Source organism: Eutrema salsugineum, unplaced genomic scaffold, assembly GCF_000478725.1.
Source record: "Eutrema salsugineum unplaced genomic scaffold, Eutsalg1_0 scaffold_4, whole genome shotgun sequence".
Taxonomy (NCBI): Eukaryota; Viridiplantae; Streptophyta; class Magnoliopsida; order Brassicales; family Brassicaceae; genus Eutrema; species Eutrema salsugineum.
In genome coordinates this window covers 16,077,132-16,096,287 of record NW_006256686.1, presented here as the reverse complement: position 1 = coordinate 16,096,287, position 19,156 = coordinate 16,077,132, and the positions used below count along the sequence as shown (strand labels likewise).

The 19,156-nt window shown below is 31.0% G+C and overlaps 1 protein-coding gene across 1 annotated transcript; it reads left to right on the top strand.

Moving 5' to 3' along the window:
* The first annotated feature begins 9,452 nt into the window (after nucleotides 1-9,452).
* LOC112084578 lies at nucleotides 9,453-12,400 on the top strand. The gene is made up of 8 exons (XM_024153727.1): nucleotides 9,453-9,805; nucleotides 9,908-10,203; nucleotides 10,318-10,566; nucleotides 10,657-10,929; nucleotides 11,014-11,397; nucleotides 11,440-11,727; nucleotides 11,969-12,139; nucleotides 12,297-12,400. Exons 1-8 carry the CDS (start codon nucleotides 9,453-9,455, stop codon nucleotides 12,398-12,400), a joined length of 2,118 nt encoding a protein of 705 aa, XP_024009495.1.
* Nucleotides 12,401-19,156: the final 6,756 nt, after the last annotated feature.

Sequence of the window (19,156 nt, the reverse complement as noted above, 5' to 3'; positions counted from 1 at the left end):
CTATATGTTGCTCAAATACAATTCAATGAACCCATCCTCAAATTCTAAGACTGAAACTCTTCAATCCAATGTTTTAATTAAAAAAAAAAAAAAGGATAGGAAACTGATTCGCACGCGTCTGGCCGGGTAGACCGGGTTTCTCTTTTTAAATCATCCTCTATACATTAAACGGGAAGAATTTGAAAGCCATTTTACTGAGGTGTCGCTCCCACAATTTTTCTCAGCAATTTTCTTTTAAATAATTCATTATATTCCACCTATGATTATTTCCTTATTTATATCTTTCCGCCAATTAGAATTTAATTTTTTATTTACTAATTTTTTCATTCGTTTTCTTTATTTAGCTCAACTGACTTCTTTTAAAATTTTTGATTTATACATACATAATTTTCATCTCATCTACCTTATTTTCAACACAAAACAACTATATACTAATTTAAATTGTCAAAGCAATCGATTGATTAACAAAATTTAAATTTAAATTATTACTATTTTTATTTTCTTATTTTTATGCAAAATTTATATTCACATTCATATCATAAATCAACATTCTGAGAAGTACAAATTTAATTATTCTACATAATTACTATTATACAAATGAGGTATGTATTTATACAAATGATGATATACATGAGCCCATATTTGCGCTTCATAAATTTCAAATCTTATCTACAATATTGTTTATATTAATGTGTCAATATACGTGATCCCATAATCTCGGTTCATTTAATTTAAAAAATTAATTACCGTAATAATGAAGAAATAATAACTCCACCTTAAACTTTTCTCCGAATTTCTCGACACAATTATATGGTTACACATAAATGGAATCAATGTATGCATATTCCTAATTCATCAGTTCATAATTATATTACCTTCCTATATTATCGTAACCGTATCAATCTGAAATTATATAACCACCTTACAAATCATTGTTTGGATAGTCTAAACAATCCCTATATTTCCGATATATTTTAGATGCATTGTACCTACCTAAATCAAAATATTTCGTATTTCCGTATATGTAGGAGTAATTAAACAAAATAGATCCTTTATGGAAAACAAGCAATATTGCAATTTAAAATATATCAAAATTGCCTAAATCTAACATATTTCAACGTCATTTCAAATTCAAATTCATAATTGACCGCCTACAATATTTTTCCTCTTCTAAAGATTGTATCGAAAATTTACCCTAGACTCACCACATTCGTCATTTCGCTATATATAGTTACCACTGTTGATATCGAATTCATCACACCAGCTAAGCAATATTTAGCTTACATACTCCCTCTTGCAAAGTTTGCAATGTCGACGTTCACATCCCTCACTGCCCTAAAGCCATTCAAAACTCAATGGAGGATCCGTGTCAAGATACTGAAGTTGTGGAAACAATATTTGAATGGGATCGAGACGATGGAGATGGTCATTGTCGATGAACTGGTATTGTTTTGTACTTTGTTTGTTCGATATTCATACTGTTTCATTTTGATCATATATATATTATTTAACCTTTTGCTTATTATTATATTGCCATGCAGAATCAAACTATGCATGTTAGTATGAAGAAGCAGTTCATAAAAAAATTTGAAAATCTTCTAGAGGAAGGAACTACTAAGATCATCACTAATTTTCAAGTCACTCACAACGGTGGTAAGTTCAGGACTACTTCTCATGTTTACAAGATCCAGTTTGCTGCCACGACGTCTGTCAGACCTTCTGAAGATCTGGATGCCACAATTCTTGGGTTGAAGTTGGTGAACTTCGCTGATATTCACGAGGGCAAGTTGAATCATGATTTTCTAATAGGTAAATGGTATATTTATATCTCGCATACATTACTAATATGAACCAAAGCATATTACATCTAATTATTGGTTTATGCTTTTATTTTACAGATATTGTTGGACAAATTGTTAGTATTGGTGAGGTTGAGATTCTCAACGTTAACAAAAAACAGACCAAACGTCTAACAATGACACTTCGTGACACCAGGTTTTTAATTCCCTTTGACACCTAAATATTGTTAATAAGACGTCTAATATATTTTTTGTCTTTTAGTGATGTGCGCCTGAATTGTGTTCTCTGGGGGAATTATGCCGAAAGTTTGGAGAGTGTTACTACACATGCAACTAATGCTACCATTTGTTTCGTGTTAAGATTTGGAAAGTTAAGATTGTATCAAGGTACAAAACAAATGTTTTTGTTAACAAACAAAAAATCGTTTTTTAAAAATATATATAACTTTCAAGACATTTCATTATTTAGGTGGATGGAGTATTGGCAATTGTTACAGTTCTTCCATTGTGATGACAGATCCTGATCTCCCTGAAATAAATTCTTTTAGAAACCGGTATATTCATATCTATAACTTTTATCAATTTTCCATTTAGTTTACTTTCATGTCACTAAAATCCATGATTTTTTTTTCCTTTACAGCTTACCAAAAGATGATGTGACTTTGTCATACACACACCCTAACCAATTGACCATTGTCAATTCTGTTTCTGTAAGAGATGATTTCTTCTTACATACCCCTCGCCGGACAATAAGTGAAGTACTTGGTGCATCTGAGGTATTTATTTTGCGTGATATACATATTTCTTAAACAACAAATGGCGATTGGGTTTTTAGAAGAAAGTAATGCTTCAATTATTAGGTTGAAAAATGTGTGACTATGGCTACCATCATGTCTATTGACACTGAGTTTGGATGGTACTATATGTCATGCAAAGTATGCTCTAAAAAGGTGCTTCCTCTTGATATGGATTTTAATATGATTCTCCCTGAAATCGACACTCACTAAACTGGATCAGAGGGGATAACCTTGCACACAAGCGAATTGTATCAAGATTGTGGGTTTAGATAAGACTCCAAGGGTTGCGGAAGACCCTTGATGAATGGTTTCCGAATCAACTAAGGATATTACACACCAAAGATGAATCGAAAGGACTTGAAGGATATTACACACCAACAAGAGGGTTTGATCTTACTTAGAAAGATTTTGATTAAAAGATAAGATGGTCTCAAAAGAGAGTTTACAAGCGAATATAAAGAGAAACACATGTGAGTCTACAAAGCATTAAAGTGTCTAGGAACTAGTTCTTTGATAGCTGGCCAAGTTTGAATTCAAACTCTTCTTCACACGCTCCTCTTCTTCTTCTTTGGACTCGGCTGATGGGCTTAGATGTGAGGTGATCCAAACTATGCCTCATTAAAAACCTATCTCAAGAAAACCCATTGGGACAAAACTTGAGATAGGGAAAAAGAGTACATAGTTGGATCACAAGCCCATTAGCCTTCTCGGACTTGGATCACAACTAGTGTAGTTGTGCCCATCTCTTTTCCCTTCTGTTCCACAAGCGTTCCTTGCTTAAGTATTTCCCCAACAGCTTCTTTGAGCCTCTTAGCCTTTGCTCGGGTCATGGGACCTTTTGTAATGAGCAAAGGGTCTTCTTGTTCCGTTTCCTGATCCTTGTCTTTGCTTCTCAGCTCCTTAGCTCCTTGCGGTTCTCCATCTGGTTCCCACTCGTTATTGATGCTATCCAAGATCATATCAGATTTGTTGAAAGAGCAATATCCTGGTAGGCCATTTCCTAAACAGTTGTGGAAATGTGGCAAATGTAAGGATGATGTTGAAAGTGTCGTACCAGCGTAAGTCTTGGATGCAATTTGTAGAGAAAAAAGAATATTTGTAATTTCCATATATATTCATATTCATATGTTGTTCTATGCTAACATAGGTTTATGCTGACTTTCCGTGTTATGGACAACACTGGCGAAACAAAGTTCTTACTCTTTGATAAGCTTGCCATGGAAGTTGTAAATCAAACAGCTGCACAATTGACTGAATATGTGGAAGAGGTAGTTATGCAGATTACTATCAACTCTATTATAGTGAATCTTACTATATATATTAGATATGCTTATATGTTTGCTATACTGCTTGCAGATCCAAGATCCAGATGTACTCCCTCTTCCAATTAGTAACATTTGTGGGAAAACTTTTCTGTTCAAGCTATCTATTGAGAGTTCAAACATCGTTTTCAACAGTAATGTTTACAAAGTTACAAAGATTGTGACCCAAAGTGACATGGTCAAAGAATTCTCAGAAATATCCGGATTTATGGTTTGATCCCTAAACTATTTATTCCTAATAGTATTTATTCATATTTCATTGCATTTTGATCATTGTTAACTTATTGTTTTATTTATAGACTACCCCTGATGTCAAGTCTGAGGAAATTGAGTTTATAACTCCCGATGAACAGGTTTGCTATTTAGGAATTAGATGCCTCTCATTAATATTATATGACTGTGCATAAACGTATTTGTTTAAATTTGTCATTTTAGGTTCCTAAGATGTTACTTGACAGCGGCGACGATGATAATTCACCACAGTCAAAAAGGAAAAGCGATGAGATGATTGACTTTGATGATCATAATGGAGAGCAGTCTACTTCTAAGAAAGCTGCTAATGGGGACATGAAGGCTTTGGCGAGTGAAGTAAAGATTTATCTGAAGCCTGTTAAAAAGGAGAAAGTTGATGACTGAAGTCTTTGTTTCTTTAACAATATGCATTCTCCTGCTTGCTTTGTTTTTTAGGATTTACTACAATATCTCATTGTTTAAGTTTCGGTTATTTTTTTCCTAGCCCGTAGGATTTGTCTTTTTCCGTTTACAGTTTTGCTGTGGTTTGTTATTTGAAGTTTAATAAAAGCAGGAATTTTAAACTATATTATGTTTTGCTACTTAATTAGTAACTGCTGAATTTTAATTTATTAGTATAAATAACAAAGTAAAATACCTGCATGTACAGAAGGTTTCGCCAAACTCAAGCCTAATATGAAAAGAAATTCTGCATGGCAATTAAATTTACAACATTCATGCAAGATATTTGGAGTCATTAATACTTTGGCAATACATATATTTTTTTAGCACTTACAATTACAGTTGTATCCTAAAACAACTCTGTATTTAAATATAAAATTAGAAATATATTTACATTTTACAAAATTAGGAAAACGATCGTAACTACTATATTTTGTCGTATATAGATGCTAATTGGTGAATATTAACACAACCAATCATAATTAAAAGAACTTAAACTAATTCCTAAAGTTTCCATGTTTAGATAAATTTTCAAATTATTTGTAATCTTAACAAATCTTTAGAATATTGTAACTATCCTATTAAGATGCATACTACTTTTAAATTATTAATATTAAATATATCCTACGCATATATCGATTCTCTACATTCTCACAAATCTGTAGAAAAATGAAAAAGAACAAAAATTCGTCTTCTGCAATGGATAAAGATCATGACATCTTAACCAAAAGACCTAAACTGGATTTCATCAACCCAGGTATAAAAGTTATGGTTCATTCGCTAATAAACTCAAATTTATACTCGGGTTTGTATATTCTTAAGAAAGTACAAAAAATTACTTAAGAATCCGATTTATAAATGTTATATCTAAAAGTTCCACATATATTTTTGTATTATTTACAGAACACAATGGAGATATTCAAGTTACCCCTGCACGAGTACCATTACTAGTACCTATCTCAAATCCTGATGATTTCGAAAATAACGTTAGAGATATCATTAATATTCAGAACCCCCCGACCACTTCAAGTACTCGGAAAAGGAATCAATGTAGTTTGAGTACGTATTATATTTATTTCCTATGGGCCAAGATGAAACATCATTGAACAACTTATATTGCTCAACTATTTATGATTGTTTGGTAATTAGATAATAAACATGGAGTGAAACATCGAAGTTTTTATTATATACAGATGCCAATGGGGAGAATGAAGTTACCCCTAAACGAAAAGCATTGCCAGTTCCAATTTCAATTCATGGTGTTTTCCGAAATATATTAGGAGATATCAGTAATACCCGAACTGGCCCCAGTGCTGCAAGTTATCCTAAAAGGAACCAACTTAGTCCAAGTACGTAGTTTATTTATTTTCATTGTAATCGATTTATTCATTGACAACTGCATTATCTTTAAATTTTGTTGTTCTCCTGTAACATCAGTAACAGGAAAAGAAAATTACACAGGTACACAAACAAGTATTTTTTTAACCCTTCTTCTTTATGTTTAGTGGTAACTTAATGAAACCTCTTTTATAACTAAATTATTTTCTTTATAATATCTAGCAAGTCCAGTCACTCCATGTTATGGCTCAAATCAATTTCTGCCAACTATACCAACATCAAATATTTGTGATAGTCGATATTCTACATCAGGATACTCAAATATCACATATAACCAAAATCCTGATACGACCAGAAGGAAAAAAACTCAATCAAGTAAGCTTATTTTTATATATTTAGTTTAATATTTTGTTTATTATTTTAAAAAATGTTAAATACTTATGACTACTTTGTTTCATATTCATTTTCAGGAAAATTAGATCAACCCATTGTTGGAAATCATGTTTTACCCGATAGAAACATGACAGATGTCACAAGAAATCTCAAATTCAACGATGGACCTTCAAGTTCAAGAAATAAAAATCTAGAATTGAGTCATCCATCTAAAAGTTCTAGAACTGCACGTACGTTTATATTTCTTTCAATTCAATCTCTATTGTATCACTTAGGTTTTATATAATGAGTTTTTCATTTTTTGATTTACATCAACTAGCAAAACTAAGAGATGATCCATCAAGATACAACACATGTGAAAAGATTGAGTCTGCCCGTATCCTTAATAACTTAGTTGTTATATCCTGATTGTTTATATACTTGCTTAATTAAAGAGATTGCTCTATCACAATTGTGTCCTTCATATTATCAATTAATAGTTGTTTCGTTTTGGAACTCTGCTATGGAGAAAGCAATGCAACCATGTAATAAATCACCTAAAACTACTTCGCAATCAGGTATCATGTATTAAATATATACAAATCTTTGTTTATAATTATGATGTATATGACATAGAAATTATATTTTATCTTATCTAACATTTTGATAAGTTGGTTTATGAAAATAGGCTCTGTTACTTCATCGACTTCTACTTTATCTAACAACCATGGAAAAAAATCAGGAAGGAAAAGGAAAGGTATAATCATGTATTAGTGGGTAATTGTTAAATACTTTAATTTAATTTTGGATGTATTTTAATTGTTAATATTGCTTTAATATTTGTATAGATACATCCAATGTTCCTATTCCTCAATCACAAAGTAATCCACTAAGTAACATTACCAATTCCATTTTTGAAAATCAAAGATTGTCAAGGATTAATAGGAGACAGGTTATCTTGAAAAAGAGACATGCAAACATTCAAGCTTCAGGTATATATATTCATATTTCTTTCCACAATATTATTAATCATGGTCGTGTATTGTAAGGTATTCTATTGGTTATCGTCATTATGATTAAAGTTTTCTATATTATTTACTTCAATAAACATTACTGTGTTGTCAGGATCTTCGACAATCTATGATCCAAGTGGTTTACAATCTACACTATCATTGGAAGGTGTAGAAAGGAATTATACACCTGCAAATGATCATGGCGTCCCTGAATGTAGTACTGTTCAATCTTAATTAGATATTGGACCTGTAATTCAGCCTAATGGTAACGTAGTTGACTTTGGATGTATCAGCTTACTGTTTACTGATATATAATAAATTAGAATTCGTCATGTTATAGGGTACTACGATGATGGCGACCCTATTTATCATTGTACACACTGCTCTGCCCGTATGTGGTTTAACGAGAGGATCAGCAAGAAAAAAAAATTGAAGGCATACATTTTCACTCTTTGTTGTATGCAAGGAAAAGTAAAGCTCCCAATGTTACAACAACCTCCTCCTCTACTGTTATATCTCTTCACAAGTGACGATGAGATTTGTCGTCATTTCCGTGAAAATATTAGAGCATATAACATGATGTTTTCTTTTACCTCTATAGGAGGCAAAATAAATCATGATATAAACAAAGGTAAAGGACCACAGGTTTTTCAGCTACATGGTGAAAACTACCATCTTATTGGTAGTTTGATGCCTAATGCAAATGAGAAACCCAAGTTCTTACAGCTTTATATTCACGATACAATTAATGAGATTCGTAATAGAGAACTTTCATTAAGGTACATAATTATTAATTCATTGTTTAATTCTGACTGTGTTTACGTAGACTAATTTTCACCATGCTTTAACATTTTTCATTTACAGCAAGAATGGTAAAATTGACCACAAGCTACGGCCTGAGCTAATTGAAGCTTTAATGAAGATGTTAAACCATTGCATCCGTTGGTTAAAGCTTTTCGTTTTTACAAGGACAGGTACCAAAATTCAGATATTGAGGATACTGTCCGAATGGTTCTAATAGCCAAGAGAGACAAAGATGCTAGAACACATAACTTGCCAACTGCAACGGAAGTTGCTGCATTAATTCCTGGTGATTTTGAAGAAGGGTTAGACAATAGAGACATTATGTTAGAAGCAAAGGATGGAAGTCTTCGAAGAATCAGTGAATTATACGTTGGTTATCTAGCTCTGCAATATCCTCTATTATTTCCTTACGCTGAAGATGGCTATCAAGTTGGTATTGAAGATGGTTTTTCACATAAAGAGGACAGAAAACGGAAGACTATCAGCATGAGAGAATATTATTCATATCGAATTCAGGATAGGTTGATGGAATCTCAGGCAATAATTCGGTCTAAACGACTATACCAGCAATTTTTGGTCGACGTATTTACAATGATTGAAGCTAATAGATTACGATACTTCAGGAACAACCAAGTCAAACTTAGGTCTGAGAAGTTTGTAAATTTAGTTGAAGCGCATAATGAAGCCAAAGTGATCTATCCAATACTGGAAAACGTATTTTGATTCATGCATCATTCACTGGTGGTTCTAGGTACATGAATAACAATTACTTGGATGCAATGGCTATTTGTAAATACTTTGGATTTCCCGATTTATTTATCACTTTCACTTGCAATCCAAACTGGCCAGAGATTGTTAGGTATTGTCAGAAACGAGATCTCAAACCTGAAGACAGGCCTGATATTTGTTGTCGTATATTCAAGATGAAGCTGGAATCCCTAATGACAGATTTGACTGAAAAAAAGTTGTTTGGTGAAACTGTTTGTGGTATATTTTAGTAAATCGAGTTTATGTCATTTCATATACTAATATCATATATTTTACGATACTGATTATGTATTATACTATTTGACAGGAATCTATACAATTGAATTTCAGAAGAGAGGACTTCCTCATGCTCATATTTTGATTTGGATGGCATCGAAATACAAATTTCCTACACCTGAATGAATAGATAAAGTAATATCAGCTGAGATTCCTAATAAAGAAACTGATCCTGAGTTATATGAAGTTGTGAAGCAGAACATGATACATGGTCCATGTGGTAATATAAATAAGAGTTCTCCATGCATGGTAAATGGACGGTGTTCCAAGATGTTTCCAAAGAAATACTGTGACCGGACTGTTGTTGATAACATTGGTTTTCCACATTACATGAGGAGACAAACTGATGATTTTGTTGAGAAAAATGGTATCAGACTTGATAACAGTTGGGTTGTTCCATATAACAAGAAGTTATCTTTGCGTTATAGAGCACATATCAATGTTAAGTGGTGTACACAAGCTAGATCAATCAAGTATTTATTCAAATACATCCACAAAGGTCCTGATAGAGTTTTAGCTACTATCGAGAATAATGCCAAAGACATTGGTGAGTTTGCGAACGAGGATGGTGACGAGGCATCTGAAGTTACTAAAGATGAGATTAGAGAGTATTTTGAATGCAGGTATTTATTGTTTATCGAACTTACACTTATAAGTATTCAACACTTATATTGTCGTTTTCCTCATATGTTTAACTATCTATAATTTGCTTAATATATCAACAGATATGTATCTGCTTGCAAAGCATCTTGGCGTATACTTGCTTTTGCAATACATTATAGAAGTTTTCCTGTGGAAAAATTATATTTCCATCTCCCTGGAGAACAACCATTCGTGTATGGTGATGATGACCCAGTAGAAACAGTTCTTAATCGCAGATCAGTTCAGAGTTCAATGCTACTTGCTTTCTTTGAAGCTTGCGACAAATATCCTGAATTATCGAAGAATCTCACCTATGCCGAATTCCCAATAGTGTTTATATACGACAGAAAAGAGGTTGAGTGGAGGCCAAGACAAAAGAGTATGGCTATAGGGAGACTAACATATGTTCCTCTATCATGTGGTCAGCTTTACTATTTACGTGTATTGCTAAACAGGGTCCAATGTCCAACCAGTTTTGATTTTTTGAAAACAGTTGACAAAGTTTTATATCCTACATTCAAGGATGCATGTTATGCTTTGGGTTTGCTAGATGATGACACTGAATACATAGAAGCTTTGAAAGAAGCAAGCATTTGGGGATCCGGATCTTTCCTAAGGAAACTTTTTGCTGTTATGCTCATTACGGATAGTATTCTTAATCCATGTGGAGTTTGGAATGAGACTTGGCAACTTCTTTTAGATGATATCATATATCGACGAAGGAGATTAGAAAACAGAGAAGGTATTTTCCTTAAATATTTGGAACAAAATATATATCTATGACATAACCATCATATTATATTTTATTAATTGTTTCCATCGTTTGTTGTAGATTTAACCCTTTCTGAAGACCAGCTCAAAAATTATACATTGGATGCAATTGAGATAATTATGCGTAGCAATGGAAGTTCTTTGGCTTATTTTGATGGTATGCCTCTTCCATCTGATGGTTATCATAATGCTTCCATTAACCGATTGTTATTCGATGAAAGGAATTATGATAAGGATGAGATGTCTGCTCTCCATAATAAGATGCTTCCTGGTTTAACTGAAGAGCAGATGAAAGTATACTCAGAGATAATGGAAGCTGTTACATTAGACCAAGGTGGTGTTTTTTTCCTATATGGGTTTGGTGGAACAGGAAAAACACATTTATGAAAAATTTTGTCTGCTGCCATTCGTTCTAAAGGACAAATTGTATTAAACGTGGCCAGTAGTGGTATAGCTGCTCTTTTATTGCCTGGTGGAAGAACAACTCATTCACAATTTGGAATTCCTTCAAATCCAGATGAGCTATCTACTTGCAATATGCATCCAGGATCAGATTTAGCTACATTAGTGGCTGAGGCCTCATTAATCATTTGGGATGAAGCTCCTATGATGAGTAAATTTTGTTTTGAGAGTTTAGATCGGAGTATGCGTGATGTTATTCCTAGGCATAAAGATAAACTTTTTGGTGGAAAGGTTGTTGTCTTTGGTGGTGATTTCCGACAAGTCTTGCCTGTTATAACTGGTGGTGGAAGAGAAGATATCACAAGGGCATCTCTATGTTCTTCTTATCTATGGGACGAATGTAAAGTTTTGAAACTAACAAAAAACATGCGTTTATTGGCAGACATTGATGCAAGTGTTGCAGAAGAAATCAAATCTTTTTCTGAATGGATTCTTCGGGTAGGCGATGGTAAGGTTAATCTACCAAATACAGGGGAAATCATGATTGATATGCCCGAGGAACTTTTGATAACAGAGTGCAATGAGCCAATTAAGGCTATTGTTGAATCTGTTTATGGATTAGGATTTGAAGAACAAAACGATCCTAACTTTTTCCAGGAAAGAGCAATTTTATGTCCAACTAATGATGATGTATGCGCGATTAATGATTACATGATGTCTGCTCTTCGAGGTATAATCTATATACATAATCATTATTTTTTATTTTGTTGGCTTATTTTATGTAGTACTATGATTTTTAATAATATCTTATTAACTGATCATTTTTGTAAACAGGTGAAGAGAGAGTTTATCTTCAGATTCTATAGATCCATCAGATACTTCCAATCATGACAGTAGTGTTTATACTCCAGACTTTTTGAATAACATAAAGATTTCTGGTTTACCTAATCATTGTATAAAGTTGAGGGTAGGAGCACCTGTCATGTTGCTAAGAAATATTGATCCCAATAGTGGGTTATGCAATGGAACCAGGCTTCAAGTGACTCAACTAGCTGATCACATCATTGAAGCAATTGTGTTAACAGGGCATACACTCGGTCAGAAAGTCTATATACCTAGATTGTCTGTTTCACCTCCTGAAGGCAAATTCCCTTTCAGAATGAGACGGAGACAATTCCCATTGATGGTCTCATTTGCAATGACCATCAATAAAAGTCAAGGACAAACATTCTCAAGTGTTGGTTTATATTTGCCTAGACCTGTTTTTTCACATGGTCAGTTGTATGTTGCTCTATCCAGAGTTAAGTCTAAAGCAGGTTCTCATTGTTGACAAAGAAGGCAATCCACAGAAACAGACCATGAATGTCGTCTTCAAAGAAATATTCCAGAAGCTTATCAAGTAGAACTATTTGGTAAGTTACTATTTTTTATATTCTTTATATATTTGATTTATATATGATGAATTGTTACTAATTGGAAGGAAAATTTATTTTCAGGAAAATTTATATAAAACTCTTCCTTGGAGCGAATAATCATTCCACATTTTTTACCATTTAAGTTTTTATAGCTATGCAAAACAATTGTAATTCGTATACAATGATATTTTTTGTTATATATTTGTTCGAAATCATTGAAATGGCCTTATATGTATTACATTATCAAATTATTCAGCACTTAGTGATTTTATATATATACTGAATGAAAGAAGTTGTATGAGATTTTAAATAAAAAATTATATGAATGTTTGTATAGATACTAAATGATTGATATAGTAGCCATACATATATATGATCTTTGTTATTATAGTTTCCGAGATTAGTACATGACTATAAGATATATGACCATGTATTTAATTTAATCAAGATTTACGAGTATTTGGTTGATTCGTAATCTTTCTGTTACCTAATATATTTCTCATTAGTTAAGTTAATCAATAAAACCCTAACACGTTAACTCCTTTCTAATTCATATATATATGTTTATCTTTTACATATAGAATCTCATTCTCTAAATCAGACTTAAATAGAAAACAAAATGTCTCTTCTTATTGACAAAGTTTCGGATCTTGATCAGTTTACAACAGAATGGACTGTGCGTCTTAAACTAATTAAGAAGTGCAAGCACTACAGTCGACATAAAGGGACTACTCTTGATATGAATATGATAGATATCGAGGTTAAAAATATGATATCTATATTATAATCTACTTATATATTTTGTTAAACTAATGGCTAATAACTGGTGTTTTGTTTTCTCTGACAGGGTAATAAGATCCAGGCCAGAGTTACAAAGAAATTGATTGAGAAGTATGATTGTTTACTGATTGAGGGATCATGGTTTGAAATCGATGAATTTGCTGTTATCCAAATACCATCGTGTAACACTAATCGATCATACAACAAAATGATTCAATTCATAATCTCTACCACGGTTAAACCACTTAATCATTTTGAGGGTACGTATGTTACATATGTCATCATATATTTATATCTAATTATGAAATACTATTGAATTGTGATCGTTATTTATGTCGAAAATGTATAGTCAGAAGGACATGTTTCAATGGTAGGAGGTGCACCCTATACTATTGATTTAAATAGGTAATCGTGATTATGTGGACATTTCATTTATATTTGAACTGATGAATGCATATACTATTAAGAAATTTATGTGTTTTGATATTAACAATATATGTTTGTTGAACTATGTAGGTATAGAGGATGAGCACATGGATGCGGCATGAATAAGACAACAATTCAAAATAATCTAGCAGATACATATCGAATTAGATTATCTGTTAGACTTTTATTTTTTTGTTATATTTTAATTTTTTGTTCTATCGACCTTTATGATATTTTTTATTTTATCTACCTCAATAATACTTGGTTTAATTCAGTTCAATTTATCATAGATGAATTTTTAAAGTGAATAATTATTTAGACAAACAATATGTAAATTTTCCAAGTTGATGATTCCGAATTAACAAAGTAATGAATTAGAAGACAAAACATATATAAATTACAAGGATTTCATATTTAAACACCATACTATAAATAGTTTAATTTAACCGACAATTACCAAAGACATCATATATGAAAAACACATTATGGTAAACAAATATTTACCTAAATATATGTATGAATCAACTGAAGATATTTTTTATGGAAATATTTGTATGAATCTACTCGCCTAAATACTTAAATGTATTTTTGTGGGAATATATGTATGATTTTATGTTTAGATATATTTTATATCCTTATTCACTATGAAAAACATATTTCACTATATTCAATACATCTCATAAAAATTAGTTTGACTAATATGAGTTTGCCTAAATATATTCAATTTCAGAAAAGCTGCATACTTAGCAGAAAGAGTTCAGTTGATTGACCGATGCATATACCCTTTTCCAAAATGAATAAATCTTTCAATAAAGTAAATTGTATTACCGTATTGGTTACATAATCGGTTTCCAATCCCTTTAACGTGTAGGGTTTTATTTTAAGAATTTAATTATTATATATCCTGTCAAATAAGATATCCTTATCGTCCAACTTTTGTAACATCCATTTTATTAAATTGCTTTCCTCTCTTTCAAACAGAAATCTACACACTAGGGTAATGGCTTCTTATGACCACATCAACGATTTGCATCTTGATAGAACAAATTGGAGCCTCCGAGTTAAGGTACTGAAGAAATGGATCGATCAAGGAACTCCTAATCGTGATTCGTTACAGATGATGCTCATGGACGAAGAGGTTTGTTAACTATAATAATTCCTAATTTCTTATATTGGTTATTTTGGAACATAACTTTTTCTATACAGGGTGATATGGTTCAAGCATATCTGCATCATGCCGGTTTGATTAAGTTATATGATAGAGAAATTAACGAGGGTGATTGGAAGACTATCAAAGATTTTGTGGTCTTTGAAGATCCATTACCAGAACCAAATTCTCCAATCGGTTGGGCTATACAGTTATTGGAAAATACGACTATAACTGATACTGAACCAAGGGAAGTGGAATCTGGAAAGGGCTTCTATTCTTTCTCAGAAATTATTAAAGGCGAAGCCGATTCTGAATTCTCTGTTGGTAAACATTCTAACTTTATATTCAAATTCAATATTTATTGAGATAGGTGTATAATATTTAGGTTGATAAGAACTGATTAGGTCCTTATATATATGTATACAGATCTTTTGGGTTTTGTTATTAGTACTGAAGAACTAAAGGTTATAAAAGATCAAACTTGCCCAAATAGGCCTAACAAAATGACTCCTTCTATTACTTTCACAATGAAGGATCACAAGTAAGCATTGCTCATTATGTTGTTTTTTATAGTTTAAGTTTTTCTAAAAGGGTAATTATATACTTCATATTTTTCGTGTAGTGATATGCAGATTCAGTGCAATGCCGTAGGACAATTAGCTGTTGATTTCAATAACAAAATATAGGATGTTAGACAAATTCCTGCTTTGTGTCTTCTAACTGATTGGAGTATCAAAAATGATGGAGGTTTGTGTTACAGTATAACTCTTTATATCTTTTTTTATAAATATGGTGACATGTTTTTAAAATACACGTGTTTATTTACAGGTAATATATATCTCAAAAGCAGAGGTGGAATAGCAAGATTTGAATTTCACCTTGAGTTAGAAGTAGCGGAATCCTTTTGTAAAATGTAATAATTTTATTTTGTCAATCTTACTTTTTCACTAATTTGTTTACATAAATCATAACTATTTTTATATATGTCATTTGTCTAACTAGGTTTTGGAATAATGAGAAGAAATCAAACAAGTCAAAAGGAGCAATGAAGAATGATGCCGAGGCTACATCATCATCGAAGAAGCAGAAGAAATGAAATATTGATTATTTTTTGAATTTCCTGTGGGATGATAAATAAGATACATTATGTTCTTATCTTTTGTTAAGTTTAAATATTTGGACATTATATTTTGCTTTATCTATATAAATTGTCTGCTTATTAGTATTATAAAATTTCTCTCATAATACATACATCGCATAGTATTGATATGTATATATATGTTTGAAATTTGCATTATGAGATAGCTAATATATATATTCAGTTGTCTCGAAAAATTATTTCATATGAAAATATAAACATAGTTTAGTTTTCTTATTTTATGATCTTATATTTTTTCCATATTGTCTCTTAAATATGTGAATTAATTGTATATACTCATTATTTTAATCAGTAAACAGAATATAACTATATGATACAAATATTACAAGTTACTATTCATTCAATGATTATCATTGCAATGTTGAATTCTATTTTTGCGATGCACTTGATCTGATACATGTCCTTATAACCTTCTTACTAAAATATCATAATTGCATAAAAAAATTTATATCCAACTATCAAATCTGAACAAACCATTCCATCCATAGACATTGATAATATTGGAAATAATTTTATCTTTGAAGATTCAATAAAAGAATTTCAACGTTATTGTCAGTATATTCATTATTTAGAGAATCTATGTTCATGTAAATCTATTCCCTAAATATCTTTGACTTGATATATACCAACTTCCTACTTCCCTATATTATATCGTCTATCAATACATACATTGTCTTTGTAAATCTAAAAAAATCAGAAACAATTACTCTCATATTAATAACTGCTTCCTCATATCTATATACTAAATCTTCTCAACCGTTGCAACTATCCAAAAATGTTTTAACTTTCCAAAAAATAACAACCATCGCATCTGTTCAATATTTTTTCTATATATACTACATTTTCTCTACTAAACGTTTATCTTTCCATTCATACATCTAGAAAAAACCCTACTCTCTTCTGTCTTCCAAAAACTCCATCTTTTACCGAAAAAAAAAGAATCTAATAATTAGCGCAATATATATATTTATGAATATATTAATTCTGTCTTTCTTTTCATCATACACTTCAATTTATTTGGTCATTTTTCTTATAATAATTAGCGCAATATATATATTTATGAATGAAATTAGAAATCGGTTAAATTCATTCATTACTGTATATTACAAAAAGGGAAACTATTAAAAACAAAAAAATACAAAACAACTCAATAAATAGTTAGTCACATATATCAAGTCCATTTATCATATATCAAAATGGTACTAACATAAATAAACACTTAAAATAATTTTTTTTTCAAATACAACAAAATGCGCAATTAATCAAATATCATTCAACATCCTGTACACATATATTATAGTAGTTTATGATTTCGATATAAAAGATAACATTCATCCCGTGCATAGCACGGGTACTATCCTAGTATATATTATAAGCGAAGTAAAAATTTCGTTTAAAGCTCTCTCATTGAATCTCAGAGGTGGCTAATTACTCTTTACCCCTCCTTAAAATTATTTTTAATTTAAAAATAAAACAAAAAATTATCTACAACTAAAATCACGATTATATATAGGTTGTAATAATATTAAATAAAATCAAAATACATGATTTTATCTCAATCTGATCAAAATCTACGATTTTCTCAAATCAAAAATCACGATTTTACAGCTAAAATCACGATTGTTTAAAACAAAAATAAAAAAACGAAATTAATTTTATTTAAATTAATTTATATAAAAAATAAATTTAAAAATCAAAAATCATCATATATAATTATGTTACTCCATAAATCTTTAAGTAAATCTTACTTAATAGATACTCAGATATTGTTTTCTTTTTTAAAAAAAAAAAATATTTATATGAATTATAAAAAACATTAAAAAATGAAAAATCATCATATATAGTTATGTTACTCCTTAATCTTAAAGTAAGTCTTGATAAATACTTAGATATTGTTTTTTAATAAAAAAATATATATGAATTATCCAATTTGCATAAATTTTAAAGATTTTTTAACCAATTTTTTTTCTTCATTTACACAGTTTTAATATTTTGCGATCATGTAAGCTATATATTTCGTGTGTTTTACATTAGTGATCTTGAGACTTCTTAAAAATATAGTTTTTGTGCTGTTTAATTTTCTATTCGGTTGTTATTTTTGTTTTATATTCATGTAGATCTACATTTTCTTATATATGTTAGGTGATACCTTGTGTCTTCCCTTTTATAGTTCTTCAGGAATATATTTTGTTCTGATGTATATTAGAAGTTGGTAACTATTTATATTTTATAAATTCTTCTTATTAATAATAACGTTTGATGTTTTTTTTTTCTGTTTAGGATGTGGTGTTTTAGCCGGACTTTCTTGATCGTTGATTATTTAGTTTACTGCTATACCGAAGGGTAATATTTTATTTTCTTTTTTGTGCTTTAAGTTTAGATTTGTGATTTTTTTATTATCTATCATATTTATGTTTTATATATTAGCCAGTTTTGGTGCACTTTTCTTTCTCTTTTATTAGTTGGGGCTGAATCGAGCCTTTTTAATTTATTGATTCTTATCTGTTTTAAGTTTTAATTGTTTTTGTTTTTTCTTTCTTAGGTGCTTGGTTTTATTGTTTCATCTTGTGATGCAACAGATTTCATTTGCTTTGATGAAGATCTAGATTATGGTCATGAACCGAACCAGTTCTCGGAGTCAGATAAGAGCGTTTTATATATTTTAAAAAATTATTACAAAAAGATCATGTATTTTGTTTTGTGGTGTAGGCTCTTGGTGATGATTCAGAATGGTCTATAGGACATACGGTGTCGAAATCCCTCATGGCAATGAACGTGAGTTCACCTGTTTCTTGTGAAGGTTGCCAAGCTGATTGAACTTTTGGAAGGTACATGAACACATACAAAAACACAGGTTTAATCATCTGTTTTAAGTTTTGATTGTTTTTGTTTTTTCTTTCTTAGGTGCTCGCGTTTTATTGTTTCATCTTGCGATGCAACATATTTCATTTGCTGGTGATGAAGATCTAGATTATGGTCATGAACTGAACCAGTTCTCGGAGTCAGATATTAGCGTTTTATATGTTTTAAAAAATTATTACAAAAAGATCATGTATTCTGTTTTGTGGTGTAGGCTCTTGGTGACGATTCAGAATGGTCTATAGGACATACGGTGTCGAAATCCCTCATGGCAATGAACGTGAGTTCACCTGGTTCTTGTGAAGATTGCCAAACTGATTGAACTTTTGGAAGGTACATGAAACTTTAAAAGAACACATACAAAAACACA

Excerpts from the sequence above, each read along its gene's own strand:
- LOC112084578 (XM_024153727.1), top strand. The coding sequence starts at position 9,453 with ATGTTTCCAAAGAAATACTGTGACCGGACTGTTGTTGATAACATTGGT. Across the intron at positions 9,806-9,907 it reads AGAGAGTATTTTGAATGCAG|ATATGTATCTGCTTGCAAAG; the intron begins GTATTTATTGTT and ends ATATATCAACAG. Across the intron at positions 11,728-11,968 it reads CATGATGTCTGCTCTTCGAG|GAGCACCTGTCATGTTGCTA; the intron begins GTATAATCTATA and ends AGTTGAGGGTAG.